The sequence below is a fragment of the Lissotriton vulgaris genome, chromosome 4_1 (genome assembly GCF_964263255.1).
Source record: "Lissotriton vulgaris chromosome 4_1, aLisVul1.2, whole genome shotgun sequence".
Lineage (NCBI taxonomy): Eukaryota > Metazoa > Chordata > Amphibia > Caudata > Salamandridae > Lissotriton > Lissotriton vulgaris.
Genome location: NC_141691.1, coordinates 1,743,377,872 through 1,743,405,335, shown reverse-complemented (window position 1 = coordinate 1,743,405,335; position 27,464 = coordinate 1,743,377,872). Strand labels below are relative to the sequence as shown.

General features: G+C 44.6%; 1 protein-coding gene across 1 annotated transcript in view; it reads left to right on the top strand.

Annotated features, from left to right (window-relative positions):
• Nucleotides 1-23,862, top strand: part of STK3 (serine/threonine kinase 3) — a 1,148,864-nt gene extending 1,125,002 nt beyond the window's left edge. The window contains exon 11 of the mRNA XM_086966048.1: nucleotides 21,145-23,862. Coding sequence (XP_086822174.1) covers nucleotides 21,145-21,303 — 159 coding nt within the window. The 3' untranslated portion in view covers nucleotides 21,304-23,862. The remainder of the gene's footprint in view (nucleotides 1-21,144) is intronic.
• The last annotated feature ends 3,602 nt before the right edge of the window (nucleotides 23,863-27,464 follow it).

Below are 27,464 nucleotides of genomic sequence, written 5' to 3'. Positions count from 1 at the left end.
GTGGATGAGGCTGTCACATTTAAAACTTAACAGTGAGAAAACCGAGCTCATGATTCTCGGCAACCCTTTAAGCTTCAAATCATGCACTATGTGGCCAGTGTGCATGGGCCTGGCGCCAGCCCCAAAAAACGAGATAATAAGCCTGGCCATCAGGCTGGACCAAGACCTCCCTTTCAGGCCAGGAAGACTGTTGCTTCATGCTATGGCTTGCTTAGAATGTCCTGCAGAGTGCTTCCCCTCCTACCCTTTCAAGCAAAAAAAGTGCTAATTCAAACACTAATCCTCTCAAGGATAGACTATGGCAACGCTCTATATTTAGGTGCCCCAAACTCCGTGGTCGCGAAACTTCAAACTGTACAAAACTGTGCAGCAAGATTGCTGATGGGGGTCCCCAATCGTTGTTCAGCAAGGCCTGTGCTACACTCTTTCCATTGGCTTCCAGTGCAGGAGAGAATCAGCTTGAAGGCCCTCTGCGTCGTCCATAAGTCTCTACCAGGGAGCGGGCCACCGATCAACACAGCCATGATTCACCCCTATAAGGCAAACAGAAATTTGCGCTTTGAAGAGCTCCACCTAGTAGTGGTCCCCAGGATCAAAATAGCCAGAAGTGGAGGCCAGCTCTTTTCGTATAATGCTGCCAAGCTCTGGAACACCCTACCGCCGTATCTTCGCAAGGAATCTAACCATCTTGCCTTCCGAAAACAGCGAAAGACCTGGCTTTTTCCTTAGGGTGTCTGTCCGCTCTAGTTACTGTTCAGAGCTGGGATGCTCCCTGGTAGCCACTATATAAATGCCATTTCATTCATCCAATGGCTGACACGTTGGGTGGCGGGTAGGGACCTACACGAGATTGCTTTCACAACAGACAGATTGGCACGCGGAGACCTACACTCCCTTCTACTGCCCGCTGCCAAGATCCCCAGAGACTGCCACCCCCTGTTACACACTGCTTTGAGGTGTTGGCGAAAGGCTTTGGCGTACACAGCAGGAACCATTCCCTACGCAGACAACATCCCCCTCCTGGGGCTCCCAACACCACAGGGGAACCTGACACAACGCAGATTACGTCCCTGGACGGACATGGGGGTGGATAGAGTGGGCGACCTGTTCGGAGACGACACCCTACTGGATCATGCCTTCTTTGCACAATCCACGGGCGCTCCACCACGAATGTACCTTCTGCACGCCTCGGTGACCCACTATATACGACGTACATGGGCTCCACAACGCACCAAGCCAGACCAACATGAATTAGTCCATCTCCTCCATTATATGGGGACGGGGGGGACCTAGTAAGATGGCTCTATGTGGGCCTTAGAGAACATGCAGCTTTGCCCCTCATCGCACTCAGGGAGGCTTGGGCTATGGACACAGGGGAGGCCATAACGGACGGGGAATGGAAGATCATCCTAGGTCACCACAGGAGAGTGTCCAGAAACGTTAAATTCAAATTCATACAGGCCATGATTTTACACAGGGCATATCTCATCCCCCAAAGGCTCCTCATGATGTTCCCTGCCACCCCCCACAATTGCCCTAGATGTCAGGAGGACGAAGCAGGCATCCTCCATATGTTGTGGACGTGCCCGAGAATACGCAATTACTGGGTGACGATCAGAAACACACTACACACTGTCACAGCCATGCAGATCCCTGAAGGGGCACTACCCTGCCTGATAGGACACAGGAAGAGACCCAAGACCTGTAAAGCACAACTGAAATTATTAGACTTAGCCCTCTTGTTGGCACTCAGGGTTATCACCATGAGGTGGAAATCAGCCAGACCCCCGAATGCAGAAATATGGCGCTCTGACTTGTTAAAATGGGGCAAAGCGGAAACTGCGGCACTGCGTAGGGAAGAAGAGAAAGGGCTCCGTAAATATCCTATAGCGCAAGAACGGGAACGAATGTTGATAGAGATGGAGGATATGGACCTAGAAATGCCACAGGGACACCCTGTGTGATTGTACACACGGAATGTAGACTGCTAGCGCGTACAGATACAAATGCAAGATACACCGGTCAACCAAGCCTAAAGACTGAAACAATCTCTGAAAAGACTAAAGCTAATATATCAAGAATACAGAGTGTACGCAAGGAAATGGCCGGGAGACAGGGAGGGGGAGGGAAAGGGTTGAGCGATAGTTCAACAAACAGGCAATACTGTAATTTGAATGCACATGATAAATACTGTAATTTGAATGCACATGATAAATGTTGTAACTGAATGATACTCAGAGAAATGTAATACAAGACAAAAAAGATATATATGAAAGTTAACACGCCGACAGTTAAAGTTAAAGAAAAAGGAAAAGACTGATAGTATGTATACTGATTGAATGTAAGTAATAATTGTCACAGTCACGAATAAAGAGTTACAAAAAAATGCCATTTCATTCATTCATTCATTCATTCATTCATTCATTCCAAGCACAGCGCTTTGTGCTGAGGCCCGCCTACACATTCCATAGTGGCCTAGGTAGGGTCAATGCGCTTTGCCCATCCATCCGTGGCTGCTGCTCACATTATTAACCTTGATTCCCATCGACTGTGTTACAGTTTCACTATCAGCAATGTCCTCCTCCTCAATCTGACTTCAAACAAGTGCGGCCGTACTCTGCTATGCCAGCAGGAATCCTTTATTAGATTTCCCACAGTGACCATATGCCAATTAGCAGTCCCTGTTTGCACACCTACAGTGCTATTGACTCCACAGAGCCTGAGTGTCCGATATCACATTGTGACTCGGGCCCCTCCCAAACTTCCTGCCAGCTCTGAATAAATGCATAAGGTAGAACACTGAGGGCAGATTAGCACTCGATTATCAGAGTGCTTCACGAAAACGGACTGACTTGTCAGGTCTGTCATGCTTCTTTTTGTACATGCCAAATTTCACTGAGCTTGGCATGCTACCCCATGAGTACCAGTACTCTCTTTGGACACAGAGAAGTTCCGGTAGAAAATGTAGAAGTACCGGTACTTAGTACTGCTAAGTACCGGCCCATTTAAAGCCCTGCCCACATCTATTACTGTCCATCTACTTTGCTAACCCTGTCCCTAACACATTCCCTGACTGCTTTCTGATGACCCTGCCATTTCCCTCCTAGCCTGCCCTCTTTAGTGCCCCTTACCCGGACAGACCCAAGGGGGTCTCATTTCTGTCCGTTCCTGACCTCTGACTGCAGGGCCTGCCATGCCCCAGCACTGCCTTGTAATCTTCCTGCTCCGTGTGGGTGCTCTGCCTGTCCAACCTCTGTCTGTCCCTAACTCTTTTGCCTCCCTTGACTGTTCCTCACCCCCCATAGCCGTACTCTGCCTGGCCTCTGGTCGCCTCTGCTGCCTCGCCTGCCTGTCCTCTGATTGCCCATTTGTTTATCCTCTGCTGGCCCGTGACTGCTACTGTATAACCACTGATAGTCCCTGTATGCTCGTTCCTGTCCCCTTCTGCTCCTGCCTATCCACTGCCTGCCATGGAAGCGAGGGAGACAACAGGATCAGGACTTTAGGTGGGCCAGGTCCAGCCCTTGCTAAGCACCAGCAGTTCTAAAAAGCAGGTGGAGAGAAGGGTCCCTATGGGGCTCTCCATTTTTGCCTTAATCCTAGGGGTGGCATTTTGTTTAGTTTTTATTTTTAACTCTGCAGTGGTACAACCCTACATTTCCTTTGTTGGAAGGTCAGAGAGAATCGTTATAGTTCTTTCACAACTGAAGCATTTTCAATACTATATGCAAGGAAGCCATAGTTATTGCTTATTTAGCTTATGCAACTAACAACCATTGACAAAGTCAATAGTCCAGATTTATTGTAGGTGTAATGATATTTGTTGTAATCAGGGCTTTACGTGGGCCGGGTCTCACCGGTGCTGAGAGTTTTTAGGTCTCGCCTGAGACAGTGCATGCGCTGTCTCTTTGAGACATTTAGTAAGTGGCTTTTAAAAGTGCCACCAGAGGCTTTTGCTGGCCTACAGCTTGCGTTCACGAGCTTGTGCACAGCTGCCATCTGTGTTTTTATTCCTGTAATCAGGCTCCTCTGCTTGCACTACCACTTCCCTTTTCCCCCTCCCTCCTGGTCAGCTTCATTTGTGTCTTCTAGCTGTGAATCATGCTCCTCTGCTCGCACTCCCCCTCCCTTCTCCCCCCCTCTTTGTCAGTTCCATTTGTGTCTTCTTTTACTGTGAATGCTCCTGCTTCCACCAGGCACACTCACCACCAGCCATCAGTGCACGCTTCCACCAGGCACACACACCACCAGTCGTCAGTGCACGCTTTCACAAGGCACACACACACACCACCAGCCGTTGGTGCACGCTTTCACTGGGCACACTCACCACCAGCCGTCAGTGCACGCTTTCAAGGGCACACACACCACCAGCCGTCAGTGCATGCTTTCACCGGGCACACATACCACCAGATGTCGGTGCGCGCTTTCACAGGGCACACACACCACCAGCCGTCAGTGCACGCTTTCACCAGGCACACACACCACTGGCCGTCAGTGCACTCTTCCACAAGGCACACACACCACCTGCTGTCAGTGCATGCTTCCACCAGGCACACACACAACCAGCCGACCGTGCACGCTTCCACCAGGCACACACACCACCAGCCGTCAGTGCACGCTTTCACCAGGCACACACACCACCAGCAGTCAGTGCACGCTTCCACCAGGCACACACACCACCAACCGTCAGTGCACGCTTCCACTGGGCACACACACCACTAGCCGTCAGTGTACGCTTCAACCGGGCACACACGTAGAGTGGTGTGGCTCACTGGTTAGAGGCGGCAGACCCGGAAGCAGAGGTCGACCCGGGACCAGGGTTCGATTCCCGACGCGGCCGGGTCTTGAGCAATGGTCAGCGGACTCGATAATTCTCGCATCGGTGCCTACTCCAACCATGGGTCCCACTCAGCAACTCTGGGCAATAGCTTGCTTAATCTCTACTAACGGCCCCATCAGCGCTGGGGATGCTTGTCTTCACCTTGGGGATGCCCAGGAGGGACCATCTCACAGGGAAAGCCAGGATGAGTTCCCCAGCGGTTTACAGCGCCGGGACGCCCCTTTGCTGGGGCAGCTGTGCGCTTTACAAGTATACGACATTTAACATTTAACATACCACCAGCCGTCAGTGCATGCTTTCACCGGGCACACACACCACCAGCCTTCAGTGCACACTTCCACCAGGCACACACACCACCAGCCGTCCGTGCACGCTTCCACCAGTCACACACACCACCTGCCTTCAGTGCACACTTCCACCAGGCACACACACCACCAGCCGTCAGTGCACCCTTCCACCAGTCACACACACCACCAGCCATCAGTGCACACTTTCACCAGGCACACACACTACCAGCCGTCACACACTACCAGCCATCGGTGCATGCTTCCTCCAGGCACACACCACCAGCCATCAGTGCACGCTTTCACCAGGCACACACACTACCAGCCGCCAGTGCACGCTTTCACCGAGCACACACACCACCAGCCGCCAGTGCACGCTTTCACCGGGTACACACACCACCAGTGCACGCTTTCACCAGGCACACACACCACCAGCCATCAATACATGCTTTCACCAGGCACACACACCATCAGCCGTCAGTGCAGCAGGCAGGCTCTTCTCAGAGTTTCTTGGTAAATATGTGTTCGATGCCTGGGAGGGAGCAGGTTGAGTTTCCTTAAACCATGCTGAGTATGCAGGTACAGTGCATGAACTCCTGTGTGAGTGAGTCATGCTGGCTTGGGCTCACTCACTCCACAGTTGTAAAGTGCACCTGCACCAGGCTTTTTCTCATTTGCAAAGTTTGGCGCATGTGCACAGCTAGGCAGCCCCCACACACCCGGGAATGACTGCTTCCTACAACCAGAATGGAAACAACATTCAGAGCAATGAAAACAAGTTCATTTGATGCAAATAACTGTTAACAAAAACCATGTCCAGCTATTGTAGATCTGGCATCTTAAAACAGCAACAAAAAACAAACAAGCATTGCCATAGCCAATAGGTCCCGCTTTTTGGACCCTATAAGTATTTAGTTATGGAGCAGAATATCCTTGTTGCAACAAAACCAACTGTTGCATGGCTAAACACTTATAAGGTCCCAAATGTGAGACCTATTGGCTATGCCAAAGCTTGTTTAACCCCTTCGCTGCGGGGTAATTCCCCAGCTGGGCTGGGGGGAGGGGGGCGCGCACAGCGCCCGCATGCTCATGACGAACTGAGCTCGTCATAAGCTACAGTGGTCCTGTGCTCATGACGAGCTCTGCTCGTCACAGGTGCATTGGCTCCCGTGGAACGCTCAGCACAGTAGGGGAATTCTGCCAGCACCTGAGCGTTCCACGGCCCATGACGAGCTGAGCTTGTCATGAGCACCGGAGCACCGTGTCTCATGACGAGCTCAGCTCGTCATGAGCATGCAAGGTGTTAAAGGAGGCCTCAAAATGGGTCTCTATCGGGCTCTGTTTTGTGCCCTCGCACAAAACAGACTTCATTGACAGCAGGCACATGATGTGCACTGCTCACACTGCTCACTTCTCACTAGTGGAGAAGTTACGGCATGACGTTTTGCCAGGTGAGCGTTGATGGGGAAGGAAAATCCTTTAAAGAGAATCATTTTCTCTCCAGATTTCCCTTATCTTTTGAAATTCGGGAGCAGCAACATCATGGTGGTGCCACCATGGCTTTAACTGGACTGGAAGCGTTTTCAATATGATATACAAGCCATAGTTAATGCGTATTTATCTTGTGCCACTAACAACCATTGACAAAGCCAATACTCCTGACTTGTTGTAAGTATAATGTTACTTGTATCATATATTTGAATGCAATGACAGAGACAGCAAAATACAATTCGGGCGGCACACTACCCTAAGCACAGATTTTTTGTGTACATTTTTGTAAGCCACGCCCTTAATTACACTGGCCACGCCTGTTTGAGAAACCCCCCAGTTTATTCATCCCACTTATAGCTCTGGTTGTATTATATATTTCTGACGGAAGCAGTAAAACACCAGTCTAGTGGCACACTATGCCAAGCACAAATTTTTAGCTTATGTGTTTTAAGCCACGCCCTTAATTACATCGGCCACGCCCCGCCCCCAAAACTCGTGCCACCGGGGGCAGATCTAGCCCCCCGCTAGCCACTGCACGATGGCCTACTGCATAATTCCCCTACAGAAGTTAACTTGTTGTCAGTTCAAGTAGATACGCGCCATTTGGATTGTCAAATACTCAAATGCATCTTACTCCAGTGAAAGTGTCCCTCACCAAGAGTTGAATGTAAGAATTCGTTTCTATCGCCTTATGGCCCTGTCTCCTAGCCGAATATTTCCACTTCAGAAAAGTAGTTAGGGTTGTCATTGCTCTGCCCAGACTTCACTCTGCAGCAGACTTATTTTAGCTAATCCTAAATTTTATTTCGCGTCAGAATCTACGATCAGTGGCCTTCCGGAAATATGCTTTTAGAGCGAACGAGGCGGTTTTGATGGCGTTTATAATTGCTGAAAGACTGCTACATTCTGTTTAATGTACTAAAACGTTAATCTGTGGCCTCAAAGCATTTTAACTTGCATGGGTCATTTAAAAATGGAGTATGTATGTTAAAGTTAATTTTGGAAGTAGTTGCGGATGTCAGAATTGAGCTCCGTCGATTGATGAGCAGTGAATACCAAGGCAGCAGGATAAAAAGATGACATGAAAGTATGCGATCGCGAGGAAAAACTTGTAGTTTCAAACAGCTCTGTAACATTTTTATTCTGATTGCGTATGTGAGGAATAAGTCTGACAGATACAGATGCCATTGATTTTTGTGAACTCAGGAAGCGAGTGGTTTGACGCAAAGAAATGCAATCTGTCTGACATATGAGGCGCCCGGGAATAGACCGGGAGCTCGAAATAATTCTTATTGCAGGAGCTGCGCGCCTATTCTGGTGGAATAGACGTTTAATGTCTTTGAAGCTGTAGAAAAAAGCACCTTACCCCCTTGTGACTCTTTCCTTCTTGTCGGTATTATGTTCTTACTGCAGAAAGCGCCTGATGAGGAAGATTACGTAAATAATCCTACTTTTAAAAGGATTGCTAACCTTGACAGTGAAATTGTCATTCCGTTAGAATTAAATGTCTTGGTTGAAAATCCCTTGGGATCTTAGAATTCAAGGTTTTTCCTTTTGCTTGAAGTTAATGCATGGATCTACTTCACCACCAACCTCTCGAGCTTCCCTCCATCTTAGAGGTTAGAAGGTTGAAATGCTGCGTGTCTTTTGTCACAGGAGGCACATTGTGTCCTTTGTATGCACAGTACTGGGGTACAAGGGGTTTCCGTTGCTGTGTGTAATCTTCGAGACTTTTGGGGAGGATTTATTTCCAGATTACCAGTCTAGTTGAGGTTCTCCCAGCCCACTGTGTTGAAGGAAAGTTGGTGTCACCTGATGGTCCTCCTAGCTGCAGTTGTCATGGTAGAGCGTGTCTAGATTCCTTCCGCTTAATGAACAAGAAAGAATGTTTATGTCTATGAGCCATTAGCAAGGGGTCTGTGGCCTTGGTTATACCTAGCTTGACTATACTGATTATTGTGCAGTATAGTTCCATCTTTGGGATTTCTGCTTTCGATTCCTCTGTTTTAAGGATCTTTTTAATGTGGAAAGAAAATGCCACCATAACCCTCAGAATTGCTACTTTGAATGCATGCATTTGTCATCTGTTTTAGCTATTTCCCATTTCATAAAATCAGACGGAGTCAAACAAGGGTGCGTGCCTTGGGACAGTATGGTCCTTAAGGCTCCCCTTAAGCACAGGTTGTAGGTATCCTTTGACTTAGAACAACAACAGAAACGCTGCAAAGCATCACTGCATCTGATAACGGGCGTGAAAACTTATTTTATGGGTGATGGCTATGGATTTAACAACAACGTTAAGTTGCAGAACATAGCGTACATTTTGCACATGGAAAATATGTAATCTTAGTTCCCTTTTAGTAACTGCTTCAGGGCTACTAAAGGAGCTGAATTAAAATGCTGCTCAGATTCTGTGCACTTGTGATCTTTGTACAGTGCGCTTCATGGCCATCTCAGTTCTAGTGTGCGTCAGAGTGCGCTCTGCACGAGTTTAGGCATTCCTGCCTTCCTTCCTTATGGCACTTCGCTCTGTCTCTTGTGTCTCATCGAGAGGGCTTCTCAAGTAGGCAGCTTCATTTCCCCAATAGATATAAAAGGCTGATTGAGTCCGTAAACCTTTTCTTTTCAATACTATTGTCAAGGTTATGAACAGTACATAACCTGATGTTTTTTTTTGCTGCTATCAAATTAAATTGGATTTGTTTTCATTTTTTAGGTCTCGCCTGGCGACGCAGTGCGAAGGCGCTGTCGCCAGCGAGATCTATTGTTGCTGACTTGCCTCGGAAGGGAGACAGGAGATGGGCACGCGCAGGGTGAATGGAGGTCGTGAACGCGCACGTACTGCCACGCAGTGTGCACAACTCCTGTCCCCCTTCCGTCCTCGCAAGCCTCATGCAGTTTCACTTTCACTTTTTTTATGCGCACACGCGCTCAGTTTAACATAATTGCCTTCTGGCCCTCAAAAGGGGCTTTTAAATAAACTCGCCCCATCGTTGGAGCGGCCTGCAACGGCGGGTCTGCTCAGGAAATAAACCTGGACACTGTGCCTTCATCGATACAACCACTGGACAAACGGAGAATCCCCCACTCACCCAGTCTGCGGGGGGAAATCCTCTTCTGGTGCCATCCTCCTGAACGGCTGTTGGCTACAGTGCGCCTCCGGAGCACTCCAGCTCCTCTGTATTTCTGCCAGCACGACGAAAGGCTCTCTCCCAAGTCATGGGAGCCCCGCACTGCTATCTGCCGCTCTTCACCCGGGCCCCCTCCTGGAACCCGGGACATGAGCTCCCGCACTTCCTCTCTGGCGCCAGGGCTCCTTCTTCACCACGGGAGCCTCGGAAGGGGACAGGCGCCGCCTGCACCGGCCGTACACGCCGCCACTGGGCACAAGCTGCAGGACACGCAAAGTTACAGGTACCGCGCATGCGCGGGCAGCCTTCGCCCTCCCAGGTCTCCTGCCCGGCCCGGATGTGGAACTGTTTTTTATTTTGCTTGTTACCAGAGTCGCCTTCCATTCAGTGTTGATCAGTTCCTGGTCCAGTGTGTCCATCCAGAAAGCCCACCCAGTCCACTCTTAACGCTTGGCATTTATTGCTGCTCATCAAGAGGAGGACTGTGTATCCAGGTGACCTTTCTATGTCTGCCCTCGTGTGTCTGAGGTTCCCTGTTGTGTCTCCCTCATTTCTCATGTTTGGTTCTTGTGATTCCTGCAGAGATCAGAAACTGTTTGACCTGCAGTCCACACATAGAGTATCAATCAATCTCCTCCTCAAAGCAATCTCCTAATGTAACTATCCGATTCTCAGACCAGGATTCTTTCCCTGGGTTACCAATTTCTCCCTGTTCGTGCTACAGGGCTGTCACTGGTTGGCATCCGTGTACAAGGGGGTGCTTGCTTCTGCCTGCATCTTCCCCAGCTTTTAGGTCCAGTTCTAATTAGCAATATCTTGTGACCCCACCTGGAGCAGACGGCACCTAAGCTTATGCCAGTTCTCATCTTCAGGACTGTTAACCTGGCAGACAGCTCGTTGCTTTCACCACATTCTGAATATCATTTTCAACCGCACCTTTTTTAGCCGAATCTATGCAGTTTCAGACTGAGCGTGCTCCGGGACCCTTCTGCTGCACATGCATGTCAAAGTAAGGGTTGCATCATATGAACTGGCTCCCATAATCATTGTTTTCCTGTGTCTGTTGACTCTCAGCTCTGCTCACATTTCTTCTGTGGCTCATTCCTGCTACTGTGCATCATAGGGCTTTCGATGGTTGTTAAAATTGTAATAGTCCGTCTGCATGCAGCTTCCAGAAATCTCACTTTATTGTGTGCATCTATAAATATATATATGTATATCTTATGCTGTAGCAGTTGAAAACAAGCATTTGCAATGCAAGAAGTCTTGCAGTTGTGAGAGTTTGCGCTATTGACATTGTAAATGGCAATGTCTTTTATTTATGTTTTAAAAACCAACAAGTGAATAAAAGGCAATTTCAATAGCGCAAACTCTCACAACTGCGAGACCTATTGCATTGAAAATGCTTGTTTTAAACACTTGCCTATTTGACTAACCGAGCAATGTGGTAACTTCACGTGTATTCATAAACAATGAATATCTATATCTGTGTAATCAAAGCTTATTTTTACTATTATAGCAACAGATTGTCTTAGTTTTTATTCTCATTGACCTATAGGTCTAAATAGCCATGACCAGTTAGAAAATGTAATTCCGCTGACCAGCAGTGCCCGGTAGTCCCACAATTCACACTCAACTCCCCAACCAAACCTTGGATATTGTGAGAAGTCGAAAGCATAAGGGAGGATAGAAGAAAAGAATAGAGGGTGGTTCTAAATTAAAAAAAAAACAGTGCCTTGCCGCCCAGACTTGGCTACATACCCTTAGGCATGATACAGACAGTGCGAATTTCACCATTGATGGAGATATTGAGTCTCCCCTATTGGAGGTGATTGATTCGTGCATTGCAAACCTTTTAACAGGTGTTTTAAAACACATAATGGGCTGTCTAGTAAAAATAGTAAAACAGCTTTTCAATTTAAATTGTATTATCCAGAAAGGGCATTCATTGCCCGGACCGCCTACTGCAGTAAAAAATCAATTACAAGCGAAATAAACTTGCCTCATAGATATTCCTTCCATGACTTCAAACAGGGGGAAAATAGTATGTCAGGGGGAGGGGTTAGTCAAGGAAGGTTTAATAGCACCACAGCTTCAAAAAACAAGAACGGGGCTGGTAATTTGGCAAAAAAGGCTAATCAGAATGTTAATCCAAGAACCTCCCAGGAGTCCTTCCAGGGACGAATAAACCACACAGTTCTGCAATTACCCCCTCAAGCTGCTCCCCTTGTTTTGGTTCTGAAAGGTGTACTCCACTAAGGAATGACTCAAAAGAAGACCATACTCGACTAAAAAAATAAAGCTGTGCATTGGGTATAAAAGGGCTTAGGTGGCCCAAGGCTCTTTCATGAACATCTAAATCATGTCCATAGAGTTGCCTGGGTAGACACTACTCCCAAAGTGTATAAAAATGGCTGCGTCGTCGTGCATTTCAAAACGAGATGGTGGCAAATAATACATTAATTGGGCGTAAACAATTGGGCCGCCCCAAAGTGAGATTGAAGCCTTTCCTTTGGGTTTCTTTTATTGGCCCCACGGAAGACCGGTGCCAACTTGTCCACTTTACAAACCTATCTTCGACAGCGACCCTACAGCGTACAGTTATGATGCTACGTTATCATGGGCTTTTTTTTTATCTCTGATCGCATGCATAAGCTGAATGGCGAATTGGAAACTGGGCACATCTCAGACGCCTCTCATTTCTCACGAACCCTTTTTGGGCCTAAGTTGTTTGGACCACAGTTGGTTGATTTATTGAAGCAAATGACCCAAGACAAGAGTTGCTGCTGCCAGTCAGAGGTCATTCTTGTTTTTTGGCAAGGCAGCAACAGCTCTAACAGGCAGGTTATGGCAGATCGCTCTTTGTGGATGAGTCGGTGGTCATGTCCTACCGTTATTGTCAAATCCTGATTACCTCCTGCTCTCTTTAAGCAATAGCCCCATAAGTCCTAACTATGCTGGTCTGCCTGCATGACCAGAGGGGGCTAGGTTGCATGGTTCTGTTGCGCACTGGAAGACCCGCATATAAGATCAATGGGTCCTGTAGGGGATTGAGTTCCGCTATCAATTGCCATTCTGAATGAACACCTCAATATTGTTGGTTCTGGTCGAGAAATATTGCCAGAAAGCACAAAGCACCAATATTAGTCAATTGTTGCAGTAAACCGGGACATTGGTACAATTTGAGGCTGGACATGATGGATCCTGGGTCGGATACACCAACCAAGTTCGTCCTGGTCAAATATTTTACCTTCTGACTTGGTTGTTCAAGCCCCAATCCACAACAGGAGTACACTTCTAAACTCTACATGACTTCAGGGTGGCACTTAGAGTTTCACTGGGGGTTAGGCAGAGGGCAACGATATGATCCTGTCCAGGTCCACTTGCCACTATAAGATGAACAAGAAAAGGCCTATTGTAACTTGTTGTCTTCCTGTAGCCTCAAAGAACGTCAGTGGACTGAAACTTGGAGTCCACCTTTTACGGTGCGGTTCCAGTCATTCAGGGGGCCTCTCAGCTCACAAACAGCAGGTCCAGACTGCCTCTGATCTTCTGCAGGTTCATAAAGTTTTCTGATGTGGGTGCCTGGAGTTGCCACTTTTATGCCTGGCACTAGCTAGTTGGTGGGAATTATTTCTGAACACGCCCCAACCAATGGGGTACACGTTCCTAGGGTTAACCCTACACACATTTGCAGTAGCTCCTGTTTGCCTTATAGCAAACAAGCCCAAAATGCCATGTCTAAAGACATTTTCAAGATGGCAAAAGTCTTCAACCATACTAAAATTGGGCTCTTGAGAGCTGGGGATATGTATGGGGATTGTACTATAGTAATCCTAGTGTCCTCCCACATATAACACTGACATCTAATTTGAGCCTGGCACTGTACCTACAGCAAACCTAGAGATAGAAGTCTGGTAGGACAGAAGCAGGATCTTCCTGCAATCATACAGTGGGTGTGCAAGAATTATCTTTGCATCCTGTTCTCTCTCTCTCGAGTGTGCCCTAAATGTTACATGTGGCTCACAGATCTGTCAAGCAGGATTCAATACTGTAGTGTAAAAAAAGGATGCCCACGGCCCTTAATATTCTTTGACGTTCAGAGTTGTCTCTGTCCAGTCAGGTCAGCTTATTGTTTGCTGTTCAGAGACATTCACTTCTTTTTGCACCTATTTGATGCTACGCACAGGCTGAGAGCTGGCAGACGCTGATGCTAATTAGTCTTTTTACAGTTCATGCAGGTAACTGTTACTTTTCCTTCATATTTTTATTAAAAAATCCAATGACACCATTGAGTTGGATTTTAATAACTATTAAAAAAGGGGTTTCATTTTCTATTTGGTCCCATTCGTGAGGCAGAGTTTTAGTATTTTAATCTGTACTCTGATTTTCTACATACGACTGTTGTGCCTGCCATGGTGAAAATAGCTTTCAGGGACTTATCATTGAAGGAACATAGTACCATTAGCTTTCTACATTTCCCACTTTACTTTGTAGAAACGTTCTTTATTGAATTTTCTATTGTACACAACAGTACAATATTCGATGTCACAAACCTTATATCTAAGTACATACATTCTAAAGAAAGGATCAGTTGCCTCTCGCCTAAGGATTGTTCGTTACAGGGTGCCCCACTTTTAAATATCATGGACCTTACCTTCTGAGCCACTGCACTGGCATGGAGGCAACATATTAATATTTAAAAGGGAGGTTTTCACCTATCAAAAAGGGTTTATTTTGACAGGTCACAGTGTACGTTTACACTGCAATAGTCAGGCTACACATGGTAGGCCTGAAGCCGTGTTTGCACAGCCATTATATTGGATGGCATAATAGGTGCTGGCGTCCACAAGTGGCAGTTCACTTCCAGGCCCTGAGTGCACTTTGTACACCATACCTTATGGACTTACAGGTAACTTAAATTAGCAATAAGCCAATTTAATCATGGTTGAAGGGAAGCAAAAGCACATTACTACTGGTTAGGAGGGGTAAAGTTCACATTGTTCTAAGGCCAGCAAAAATATAGAGTCCAGCAAAAGGTGAAAAATCCAGGATGACCACGCAGAGGAAGAACTTGCTACAGAATAATGAAGATGACCAGCAAGTAATTGTTGCATATGTTTTTGGGGGGATTTTGTAATATATCTTTATTGAGTTTGTATATCCAATGCAGATGGCAGTAATCAGTTTCAACTGTAAACATTAAGTAAAGTAAATTCAGCGCTTCCCCCCCGGACCTCCCCCACAATTGGCACAGTAATACACATGTGACATAAGAGAGTCAGTATTCTGCAGTTTGGATCATCTATTTCACAGTTATCGATTTCAGGGGTATAGCAGCTGTTCTAGCACTCTCCTCTCTTTCGGTAAAACATACCCACTCCCCACCACAGCCGTCGTTCCCCGTGGTTTGATCCCTGTGGCGACTCCGAAACTTACCCACTCCCCACCACCGCCCTCGTTCCCCATAGTTCGAGCCCTCCGGCGGCTCCGAAACATACCCACGCCCTACCACAGCCCTCGTTCCCCTTGGTTCGATCCCTCCGACGCCGCCGAAACATACCCGCTCCCCACCACAGCCATCGTTCCCCATGGTCGATCCCTCAGACGGCTCCGAAACATACCCAGTTTACACTACAGCCATCATTCTCCGTGGTTCGATCCCTCCTGTGGCTCAGTCTGCCCAGCATCCACCTCTTCCTCAGGTTTCATAAGCTGCTCTAGCATACCTCTCCCCACATTTGTAAGTCTTCCTCCACCTTATCATCAGTGCCCACTTCCCTCATTCTTCTTTCCTCATCATGTGCCGATTCCCTCACATCATAAACCACAATGCAATCCTGTGTTGTGTAGCTAAATGTGACACCTGGCTGTTTCCTGGGATTCCAGGAGCCCCTGCAGTCACACACTGGTACATGGGCCTGTTCAGAGTATTTTAATGTGTCTGATGTACGGCTGTGCCCGTGCTCTCTTTAATCTGCATCAACTTTAATGGTTTTCATTAGTGAGGCGGAAAAAGGTCATTCTACAAATCATCCTTAGGTTAAATATAGGAAAGTGCCATTAATTGTCATGCTTTACGTTAGCCACCTGCTCGCCTGCTTCACACGGCGGCAATCAATCTCCTCTTCAGTTCCAGATTCGGTGCCTGCTGCTCGCCCTTGAAGCTTCATGTGAAAGCAGTCGTGCTCAGAGCCTCTAATTGCTTCAACTTTGGGTTTCCCATTCGTTCACTTTTTCAAATGTAGCTAATAACATGTTTACGTGTTGGAGTGTTTGGTTCAGTAGACCGTGTTCTGTATTGTGTTTGTATTAGCCCGCGCCTGGCAGCGCCAGCATTAGTATTTTTTGCCTTTATGCTTCAAAACATAATGGGACGATCCATCATCAAATATAGCATTTTTTTCCGCCGGGAGAAATTTAGGAAGATGAATCTGTCTGGAAGAGTTTGCGGAACGTGTTCTCTCGAAACATTTATAAAGTCAGACTTGGCATTCTGTCAAGGGTTTGACAGTGAGAACGAGTGAACATCTTCAGGGCTGAATTTCGGGCCAGCGGTTGTTTCTCGTCTTTCCAAAGTAGAACATTCCATCCAAAGTTTCTGTAAGACACTTTCTGCAGTTTTCCAGAAATATACACCTTTATTTAAAAGCGTTTCCCTGAAGAATTTTGGGGGTGCTGAATTATCTATGGCTGTGGAACATATTGTATTTGCAGCCTTCTGTCACCTTTTAATTTTTTAATTTTGAGAAACTGGCCAGCCGAGCTCTTAGCAGTCCGACCAGTCAGTGACCTCATCATACGTGTAAACCTCCCGGCCTTCTGTCAGTTGAAACACTTGATACCAGCAAGAGGAGGACGAACAGGAAGGTTCGTAGGTTTCCTTTTAGGATTTCTTTTTGGGTCTGCGACGTCATTGGCCAATTTAATACCCTTCCATCAAGATTGTACTACTTTGGGCTGTCGTTCATGGAAGCGCTGCAGGCAGACTGGAAACAATGGGACCCTAACATTTCATGACCAGTATGTTGAAGGACACCAAGAAGGACACCTTCTCGCCAGCCGGCAGAAAAGGAGTTAAGTAAGTAATCATCTACATAAAATCTGTCATCCAAACAAAAAATTTCTTCTGTGCACAAATCATAAAAGTACAAAACTCCGCTTTTTACCCACTGTCAAAATGTGAAAAAAAATTATTGGTACTTAGTGGTATCTAATCAAGTTTAAGACTTGCGCACACGTCTGCGTATACTTTCATTCTTCACTACACTGTTCGGATTTCATAATGAAGGGCTTCTCAAAACCAATGAAGATGATGATCACTGAGAGTCAATTCTATCCATCAACCCGCTTGCGAACGTAGAGCCATAGCACGTTCCTCCATCCACTTGTAGATCTTGCTAAATAGTATAAACTCCCTCCTATAAAAATTATTGACAAGATGACTCCTCTCAAAAGAAAAAGTCTCCGAGAAATCTTCCGCCACATGGTATAACAAAGTACCAACACCATCAAAAGGACACAAGAAATCTGTAAAAAGTGGGAGAAAACTATGAACTCCTTAAACATTACCAGCATTGAAACAACAAAGAAAAATTCACAAGGACTCCGTTGTCCGCATTAAGGTGAACTATTTTTAAAAGGAGAACTCAAAGCACAAAGGACCCTTCCAAATGATTAAGCGTTGTATTAACCTAGCTCAAAAATGTATAATCCCTACTTTGTCCCCTGTTGCAACCAACATCAATTTCTTCTGGGAGAACATATTGAAAATATATAAGGAACTAAAATTACTCCTGGGCCACCACCCACCCCCTCTGGATATATCAACAGAAATATACTCGGACTGTTGTCCTTTTAGCAGCTAGACACCCACGTCTTACTACAATTTGTATCCTCAGCAATCCTTCCACATGCTGAGACCGACTCAGCACACATAATATAATATTGTACGCAGGACATAGCACAAGTAATCCTCAGAAACATCCACTCCTCACTAGAAAATGTATGTTCCCTTCTTTTGTAACATCTGTTCATATAATACTCCTACTGAAAAAATGGAATCTAGATGCCGGAGACATCCTGAAATTAAGGCGTCTTCACAATCCTTTTTATTGATAAAACATTGAAAATGCAATCTCATTGCATCTCCTGGACCACATTTCAATGCCTACTCAGTCCTAGTCTGGATTCCACCCCGAATGCAGCTTGCAATGGCAACTCTTCACATGCTGAAAATTATTCTCAGTATGCTATACATGGAGACATATGCCTGTTGTAATTCCTTTCAGTATTAATACAAATGAACACAAGACTGTACTTATCATTCTTTCCATGATGGGGTCGGTAAGCAAAGTGTTGAAATGGTTCACATAATTCCTCATGTCAAGTTGGCAACTTTTTAACAAGCATTGGCAAAGTAAATAGGGTTCGCCTATGCGAGATCTATAGGCTTTGTCAATGTTTTTTTTTTTAAAGTAAAAGAAAAAATGTAATGGCCAGACGCGTCATTGTGCTTTTTTTATATTACTTTAAGCTATGCATGTACAAACGAGATAACATTTTTATTTTCTCTATACTTCATATGCAGTTTATATTCTTGAACAAGAGTCCATTGCAGTTACCAGCGTGTGAAAGTGTAGCTAGCTGGAACAGGGGGCATGGAGAGGCTGAGGTGTTGCACCCCGAGCTGCTGCGTTTGGAGATAGGGAACCAGTTTTGAGTCTCAGCGCCAACTCAAATTCTTGTGATTCTGGGCAAATCACTTAATCTCCCCATGCCTATAAAAATGTATGTGTCCTTGTGTAATGTAACTGGACCTCATTTAAAGCACTCCATGTCCTTCCTGACGACTTCACACTATTTGAAAGAAGCTATGCGGGGTGGGGACTGGGTATGCACTGAAGGGAGTGAGGTGGTGGAGAGACAGGCCATCAACGAACAAGCAAAGGGCATGCAGCAACGGAATTGAGGTGGTGGTAGGGACGGTCAACAAACAGAATGCATTGGCAAGAAAAACAAAATCGCAGATACAAACAAGTAAAAATTGTTATTTTCCCTATAGTTAATATGCAGTTGATATTTTTGAATAGATGCCCATTGCAGTTACGAGCGTGTCAAAGTTAACCCTCGGCGAAGTACTACGCTACGCTCGCGTAGTTTGCTCTACTTCGCACAACGCGAATTGCACGTAGCACAGTGCAAACACACATAGCGTAGCGGTAATGTTTTGCTTGCTCAAGGTCCTCCATGTCAAGTTGGCGACAGCGAGCGAGCGAGCAAACTGACATCCCGGCGAGACTTTTTCCTCTTTCGCGATAAGCAACATCAAGTTGCCGATCACGAGCGTTTAAAATAAACCTCCCGGCGAGATTCTCAATGTGGGTAGGGCAGGTTTCTTATTGCGGGTGGTCGCGTATGCTTGAGACCGCTCGCGATGAGAAACTACCAGTCTGCGTTGAGAAAGCTGCAGCTCGAGTAGAAATCTACTCGAGCGGCAGAAAACGACCGCTTGCACTGTGCAAGATGCGGTTTGCACTGATTGCACAGTGCGGACAAGCATCCAGCACTGTGCAATCAGTGCGGACAGCATTTTGCACAGTGCACTACGCAGTTTGCGTAGCTCGCGTAGCGCGAAGTGCACTTTGCCTAGCTACGAGTATCACTACTTCGCGAACTACGCCCAGGGTTAGTCAAAGTGTAGTTAGTTGGAACACTGAGCATGGAGAGGCTGTACCCTTCTAGCCAAAGCTGTTGACTTTGTAGCTGTGGAGCTGGGTTCGAGTCTTGGCGCGGGCTCAACATCCTTTGATTCTTGGCAAATCACTTAATCTCCATGAGCCTGTGAAAATGATTGTATCCTTGTGTAATGTAACTGGTGCTCATGTAAAGCGCCCCACGTCCTTCCAGTCCACTTTGTGCTATATAAAACAAACTGTGATAGAGATAGGAGGGAGGCTACTAGCGCCAGAGTGGGGAAAGGGCTTGCAGTGACGAGAGAGAGGCCAGCATCGAAGGGGCAAAGGATATGCAGGGAAGGAGCATACAGAGACGGAAGTGAGGTGGTGGTAGGGACGGGGAACCAATCTTTTTTGTAGCTGTCAAAAAAAAGATTTGCTTTATGCCCAAGTTACCTTCCAGAAGCTACCAGAAAACATTATGCACTTACCCAAAGTCGTCTGGTTACCAAATTTTCTCATTTTTCCTTGAATGAAGCCAGTCTCAGATTCTTGCATTGAAGCTGTGTGCTGCATAGTGTATTTAGGTTTGTAAGATTATTAGACGACTGGGTTGTAATTGCAACTAAAGTATTTCTCGTAGTATGTGCCTCTACTGGAAAAAAGTACTTCTTGAAACCCATTACCTACCTGATAAAATGTGGTTGTATGTATGTGGTGGCATTAAAGCCAGTTCACCAAAAGGCTTGGGGTAGCAGAAGTGACATTACCTTTGACCTTCAATTTCCCTTACACACATGCACACACATTCAACCACACTCTTTCGCACGTAAACACACTAACCCGCAAGCATGTTCACAACAAACATTTGAAAGTATTTTTTTACTTACCTCAGCTGCCAGGGAAAGTCATATTTCACGTAATTGTACTCCATTTTTTATTACACAATAGGGAATAATAAAACATTAGAATAATGAAACATTATTAACTAATAGTGTATTTTTTTTTTTAGAGAAAACAAAGAGAGTGGAGCCCCAACCAGTTGTTCATAAGGACTAGCTCCCACTTTTTCCTGGAATTGATTTTGCCAACTCAGAGGCGAGTGGTCGTAAAGGCAGTGCCAGGGTAGCAAGGGCCAGGCCATGGGTCGCACTCATGACCTCTGGCGACCACTAAATGACCTACATGTGTGATGGTTATGGAATTTACTTTGGGGTCCAATTAGGTTAGGTCATTTGGCATTTTTGTTTTTTGCAAGAAACATACAGACCCAGAGGATCTATCATAAGTTGTTGCAATTGAAGTGGTGGAATCGAAGGAACTTTCTAAAACTTAGTTTTTTAATTTGGAATCTGCAGTTGTAAATGACAAAAATATGATGTCAGATTTGGTTTATATGTATTTGTTTCAGTAATAATGTACGTTTTGCCAATAAGCTTGCAGTAGCTTTGGAATTTCTCTCTGTTATCAAAGAATCATGTTTGCAACATGTGTGCTTTAATACATTGAGCAGTGTGGTTGCCAAAGAAACCTCTATTTTTTCTAGTAAAAAAGCAATTCTAATGGTTCTTCCTCAGCAGGGAGATTTTCCTCCTGAGTACTAAGATTTTCCAAATGTACTAATTCCACGTTATCTATAAAAACGATGATTTGGGGAGGTGTTTTGTCAATTAAATAATAAATACAATATGATTCTGACCTCTTTTTGTCTTGGTTTGCAGTTAAAAAACCTGAGCTTTGAAGAACTGCAGATGAGGTTGAAGGCACTAGACCCCATGATGGAGCGAGAAATCGAAGAACTGCGCCAGCGATACACTGCCAAGAGGCAGCCCATCCTGGACGCCATGGACGCAAAGAAACGGAGGCAGCAGAACTTCTGATGCTGCACTGTCCTGAAAGAAGGCTCATGAGGACCTTTGTCAACCTATCACACTTCAGGCAGAATGGTTGCTAAGAAACAAACTTTCTATTGTCTTTAACAACTGAACAAAGAGTGCTGATAAAAGAGTACCTAAATCTTCCAGTGCATAGAGCAATTCTTTCCAGAAACAGAAAAATGAAGAAGTGTATTCTTTAAGCCCCAAAATGGACAGTCTCCTCTGTGGTGGCACCATGTGTAGGGCTTGTGTGGCCTTGAAACAAATTACCCTACTTGTCCTTTTTCTTGTTTTTGTTCTTTTTTTATCATTTAAATACCGAACACTCAGCATTCATACTCATGGAAATACTGGCATTACAGATGTACATTGATTTCTGTGATATTACTGTCTTGACAGTTCTGCTGGGTATTTGGTTTTGTTGTGTTTATAACGAAAAAGACAACAAATCTATACATGGGAATACATTGTACACTTATTACAACCCGGGACTGAGCCATAGTTTCCTGGGTCTGAATCACTGCTATCCTTCTGACCATATGAACAGAGGCACATACATCTCTTAACATTCCTCTTCACATATCGTGGCCAAATGTTGATCCACAAAAGTATACGTATACCCACTGACTGCTGCATTTGCTCTCCGTGTACCTGATTTAGTCCCTGAATTAAACACACAAACATTTAGATAATCTAAACAGATGGATGTTTGAATAAAAATCATTCAGTCAATTCAGATAATCACCATTCAAAATGTAGTGGCAGGAGTAAACCTGATTACTCTTCATACATGTTGTGTTCTTTTTTAGCCACTCTTTCCCTTTGATGGGAGCAGGTGACTACCCATGTTTCATTGTAGCATCCCTTTGCCAAGGGAGTTAAGACTAAAGTTGCTTCTGTTTGTAACCACCACACATGTGATGCATATATCTCTTGAACTCATCTACCAACTGAATTAATGTTGTTTGTTTGCTTTTGTTTACTGCTGTATTTATTAAGTCTACTTGTTCAACTTATTTATTTAAGTTTTTTTGCTTGTTAAATTGGTAGGGTATTTGTGAGAGCAGGACGAGGTAAAGCCAGGTGCAAGAACCCCACCTCCACCCCATTCTGCTTTTATGAATATGATATGCAATGAGTGTCCCTGGGGATGTTTTGACACTTTTAGAGATCACATCAGAGTATGGTGTCCACTGCATAATATTGTAAGGTCAATTGCAATATAATGTTATGCGTCACACACTTTGTAAAGATATGAGTGTGAGCCCTCTGTTTTTAAACAGTTGCTGTGGTTTGGTTGACTGTAGAGAAGTCAGTGCCTTCGTTACTCGTGTATACTAAGGTTTGAGTCCAATCTCAGTTTTTTAACCCAATGAGTTTTTATATCCCCGTTCTTAAAGAAATCCCTTACACACTTAGGAATAAGTGGCAAGTTATGCTGGGAATGGTGCATGCAATGATTCTATTACATTTGATGCCTTATATGTATCTTGGGGGGGGCATTGTGCATATCCTGGGGGTCTTCGTCACATCCATAGGAGCTGTCAAAAGGGTGAGATTTCAGATCCCCAGAAGAGTGTGCTTGGGACTAATGTACACATTATATATTGACATAAAATGGATATAATTTCCTTTGCCTGATGGCTGCCCTTAATTTCCCAAAGATTCCAGCTTTCTTGCTGTCATCCGTCCCTCTCAGGAGGAATCAACTTCACCAGATACAGGATAAAAGTGAATATCGCACATTTTCTGGGTGCAGTTACCAATAATATGTAGTGGCTGAGTAATTAGTAATGTCACTGCATCAATGTATTTGTTACTTAATTAAACTGTGCAAATATTACAAGAACATGTGGGGAGCATTGGTCGGACAGTACTAATAGTGTCATTTAGGTGAAAGTTAAGTCAAGTTTAACATTATTTTATGTTTATGGAAGAACATCATCAGTCATTGCCATCACAATTCAATGACGTTTCCCTTTGTTTGTACAAGACCAAAACATTCCAAACAGATTTCTTTAATTTTGCCTTATCAAATAGTGTGTAAGAAAAAAAAGGCCACTAAATTCCAGCTCACTGGATTTTAATGTGTGTTTCCGTTTAGAAGATACAGAGCTGCAAAGGAATGCTCCAAATTAAAAACCAAAGAAATGCAGTGTCTGCTTTTCAACAACCATGCACCCTTTGGTATTCAACATATCTGTACAAATATGTCCTTTATTGTTTCTTTGTTCTCTTTAATGTATTGCTGGCAACCCATCTGTTGTGTCCATTTGCAGTGAATTGCATACATTTTACTTGGGTCCATTGGATGGTGGGGGATTTGTGTTTTCATCTGCAGAAATCAATGACCATGAAGGCATGGTTTACCCTGCCCAGTGTCAGCCATTGGCACATTCTAAATGAGCAAGAAAATCTCAAATATTTTAGGCAACTATTATATGTGTAACTTTACTGGGACCAATGTGATGCCTTGAATAGAATGACCATCTTGTTAAGGTGTTTATCTGTCTTTTACTTTGTGTGCACATCATGAAATCCAATAAATTGTTATTGTGGTGATTGTGTCATTGTACTTGTGCTCTATGAAGACCATGATAAGGAGGTTGTTGTATAATTTTGCTGAACATACAGTTGTGTGCATTGCTCTCCATCAGCTGTTTTGTGTAGTAAGTTTCTCTGCAATAACGAATCACCCTAAAACAAAACAGACTTCAGGTTAATCCAAGACCCTGCTTCCCATTTGCAACCTACAATCATCATCTAGGGTCCCAGGAGCTTTCGAGCTGGGTCACAAAGCGAGATTATGATGGTCTCTTTGAACCAGCCTTTCTATTGGTCACAATAATCTATAATCTATCTCCCTCTAGGCACCTTGCTTCTCCAGGATTGGATCTTTCATAGATTCAGTTGATTAAATCATTCCCTGTCGTCCAAATGGGAGTCCCACAGTAAAACTAGAAAAGCAGTAGAGTGTTAAACAAAGCCTAGAAAGGCTATAGAACCTTCACTTTAGCAATATATTCCTATCTTTTAAAAGAACCAAACTCTAACCAATCAGGCTGCAGCACCTTCTAGAACACTCCCTTTAGAAACTTCCTTCCCTCTGGTTTTCTACCACACTTCGTGTGAAGGGAGTCTCCCTTGGGATCTGCTCACTTGTACTATATTTTTACTAAATACAGAAAGATTATCATTAGTACAGTCTGTACTATCGACAGTCTACCATCTGCTGGAGAAACAGGACTACCTACAATATCAAACTTGACTAAAAAAGGAATTTTCAGGGCATGTGCAACTTGTCGGAAGAAGAGACTACACTCTGAAGACCAACACAAGAACTGCAAATACCATCTCTATCCATCTTACAAGGTAAAGGATTATAAAATATGCCGTACTTCTTCCTCCAAAACCTTAAAAGACAGAGAAGGGAGATTATGGCTTCAGAAGTTAAAAGTCAATGACACCCCAGTTTCTGAGGAAGATAGTGAGGATTCCTCTACATCTGCAAAAAAAGTTATGCAGAGAGAGAAGTCAAAAGGTCGACTACATCAAGAACCCCCCCCCCCCCAAAAAAAAGCTTTGAAAAAAACTACTATGGGTCTTCAAAAGAATGTCCAACAAAACGCTCTCATAAGCATACAAAACAAGCATTCTCATGAGAAAAATCAGAACTGTCAAAATCTGAACCTACCATCTACTCAAGTACTGTTAAAATAAAAAAAACTTCAACCGCGCAGTTGATGGAGAAATCGTCGACAAGCAAACCGTTACCAAAAAATCATGTATGACACCATTGACGATGGCAACATCTACTGCAACGCCAGTAATTACCGTCAGTTTGCTGATGGCTACATCCACATCATCAACGATGACACATTTGATGGCGACGATAATATTGACGGTAAAAGTAATGACTATGGCGTTAACTGTAACATCTTTGATGGCGAAAGCAACGGTACCATTTACAAAACCTATGAGGACAACGTTGACACCATTAACAAGGGAGAAAAGAGGGTTGGAAATTGAGTGTCTATTTCGTTAATTCCGAGAACATACATCACCAAGTAAGGTATCACCACATCCCCCCTAGTCATCTTCTAGATGAGGATGACTCAGATGATGATGGGTCGTTCGGTGTTGGTGGATAGTCCATCAGAGCTTCACATCAAATGCCAGCAAGATGATGAAGGAGATGATTACCATGTACAGGAATATTGCTCCTCTCAACAAGAGGTACAAGGAGTAGAATATATGGATTAGTATCAGTCTTATTCACAACATCAATACCAGAGAACGTTATGTGTGCCAAAAGCACTAGTCACAGAGCTAAGACTGATGTTTGCAGGTTATTACAAAAGATTTCCAACTTCCTTGGCAACAACTTCACCTAAACAAGTTACAGTACCTGCTCAGTTTCCGCAAATGCAACCATCAACTCCACAAATGCCTTGTAATTAATCGTCAGCTACTTCTCAAAGGCTTACATTACAACCTTAAGCTATTCCAGAAGTTGATAATATGTCTATGGATGAAGAAAGAGAGGAGGGAGAAGTAAGGGGAGGACAGAGATTGCTACTGAATGGGATGAATATTTAATTCCTATTCCATCATCACCCGTGCCACAACCTGTTTCAAAACCTTTTAGAAAGAGCTGCAAAAAGGTTTGAACTGTCAATGACCATGAAGCAGTCAGACCGCTTCTTATATAATTTCAGTGAAATGTCTAACAAAACACTTAGAGCTATTCTAATTGTGGGTTGTATATGAGCGGAAGGCATTAAGACAATGAAGAATTCAGCGACAGTCACTGAAGTCTTGCCATGATTGGACAAAAAATATAAAGCTTCAGAGAATTCCCCAATGTGTTTAATTGGACACCCGAAGCCTGATTTAGTGGTGACAAAGACAGCTCAGCGCCATTCAAAAAACCCATGATCACTAATATCTGCACCACCTAATAGAGAAGGTAGGTGCTTGGATAATATTGGAAAACGTTTTTCCTCTATGTCAGCGATCACAGGGAGAGCTGCTAATTCATTAGCAATACTTGGTTGTTATGACCAACAAATATGGTTGGATATAAGACCATAAGTTGACCATCTGCCAGACAGCATTAGAACAGAGGCAAAGAAAATCCTTCAAGGAGAACAAGCTTCATAAAAAATAATCGATTGTGCTATGGACATTCCATTCACCGGTTTCAGTCAGGTCACAGAAGTGGCTGTTGTACGGAGCAAGGGTGGTTGAAGGCCATATCCTTCAGACTTGAGGTGCAAAGTAAGATTTTAGATGTACCATATGACAGTCACTCTCTGTTTGAAAAGCATGTTGACGATGCTTTACAATCAATAAGAACTGTTACTGATACAGCGAAGACTTTGGGTACTCTACAGTACAGAATTTACCCTTTCGTGGAGCAAGAGGAAGAGGGCAGTTCTCTTATAGAGGGAGGTTATCAGTCACACAGATATAAAAAATGCCAACCTACTCAACAACAGTTTCAGCCCTAATACCTGTGGAGACAACCTCCACCAGCAGCTTTACGCAAGGCAAACCCAGAGAAGAAGAAAAGGCCCTCAGGGTGAACACCTTGAAAGACCAGGGAAGTGCAGGCGCCGACTACAGTTCAATCTTCTCGGTCATTTCTCGGAGGTCCAATTTCAAATTGCCTGTGAGAATGGAGAGCAGTAACAGATCAGTGGGATTTAGACCTAATTACCTCCGGTCATACACTGGAGTTTATTCAAAAACCACCTGGAACTCCACCTCAAAAGTCATCTCAAATGCATCTGCATCTTTTGAAATTGGAAATCCTAGCATGCTCCGCAAAGTAGCTACAGAGCGAATCCCTTAAAACCAAAAAAGGAAAGGGTTTCTACTCCTGTTTTTCTTGATCAGAAAAAAGACGGGGGAATGTAGACCCATTCTAGATTTGCGAAACTTGAATATCTAAGAGAACAGACATTATGCATGGCTAATATTCTAGATATCCTTGTAAACCATGAAGACTGTATGACAGCATTATATTTCCATGAAGCCTACTTCCATATTCCAATTCACCAAAACCATTGCAAACTCTTAAGGTTTGTAGTAGCCGGGATCCACTATCAGTTCAATGTTCTCCCATTTGAACTAAAATCAGCTTCCCATATTTAAACGAA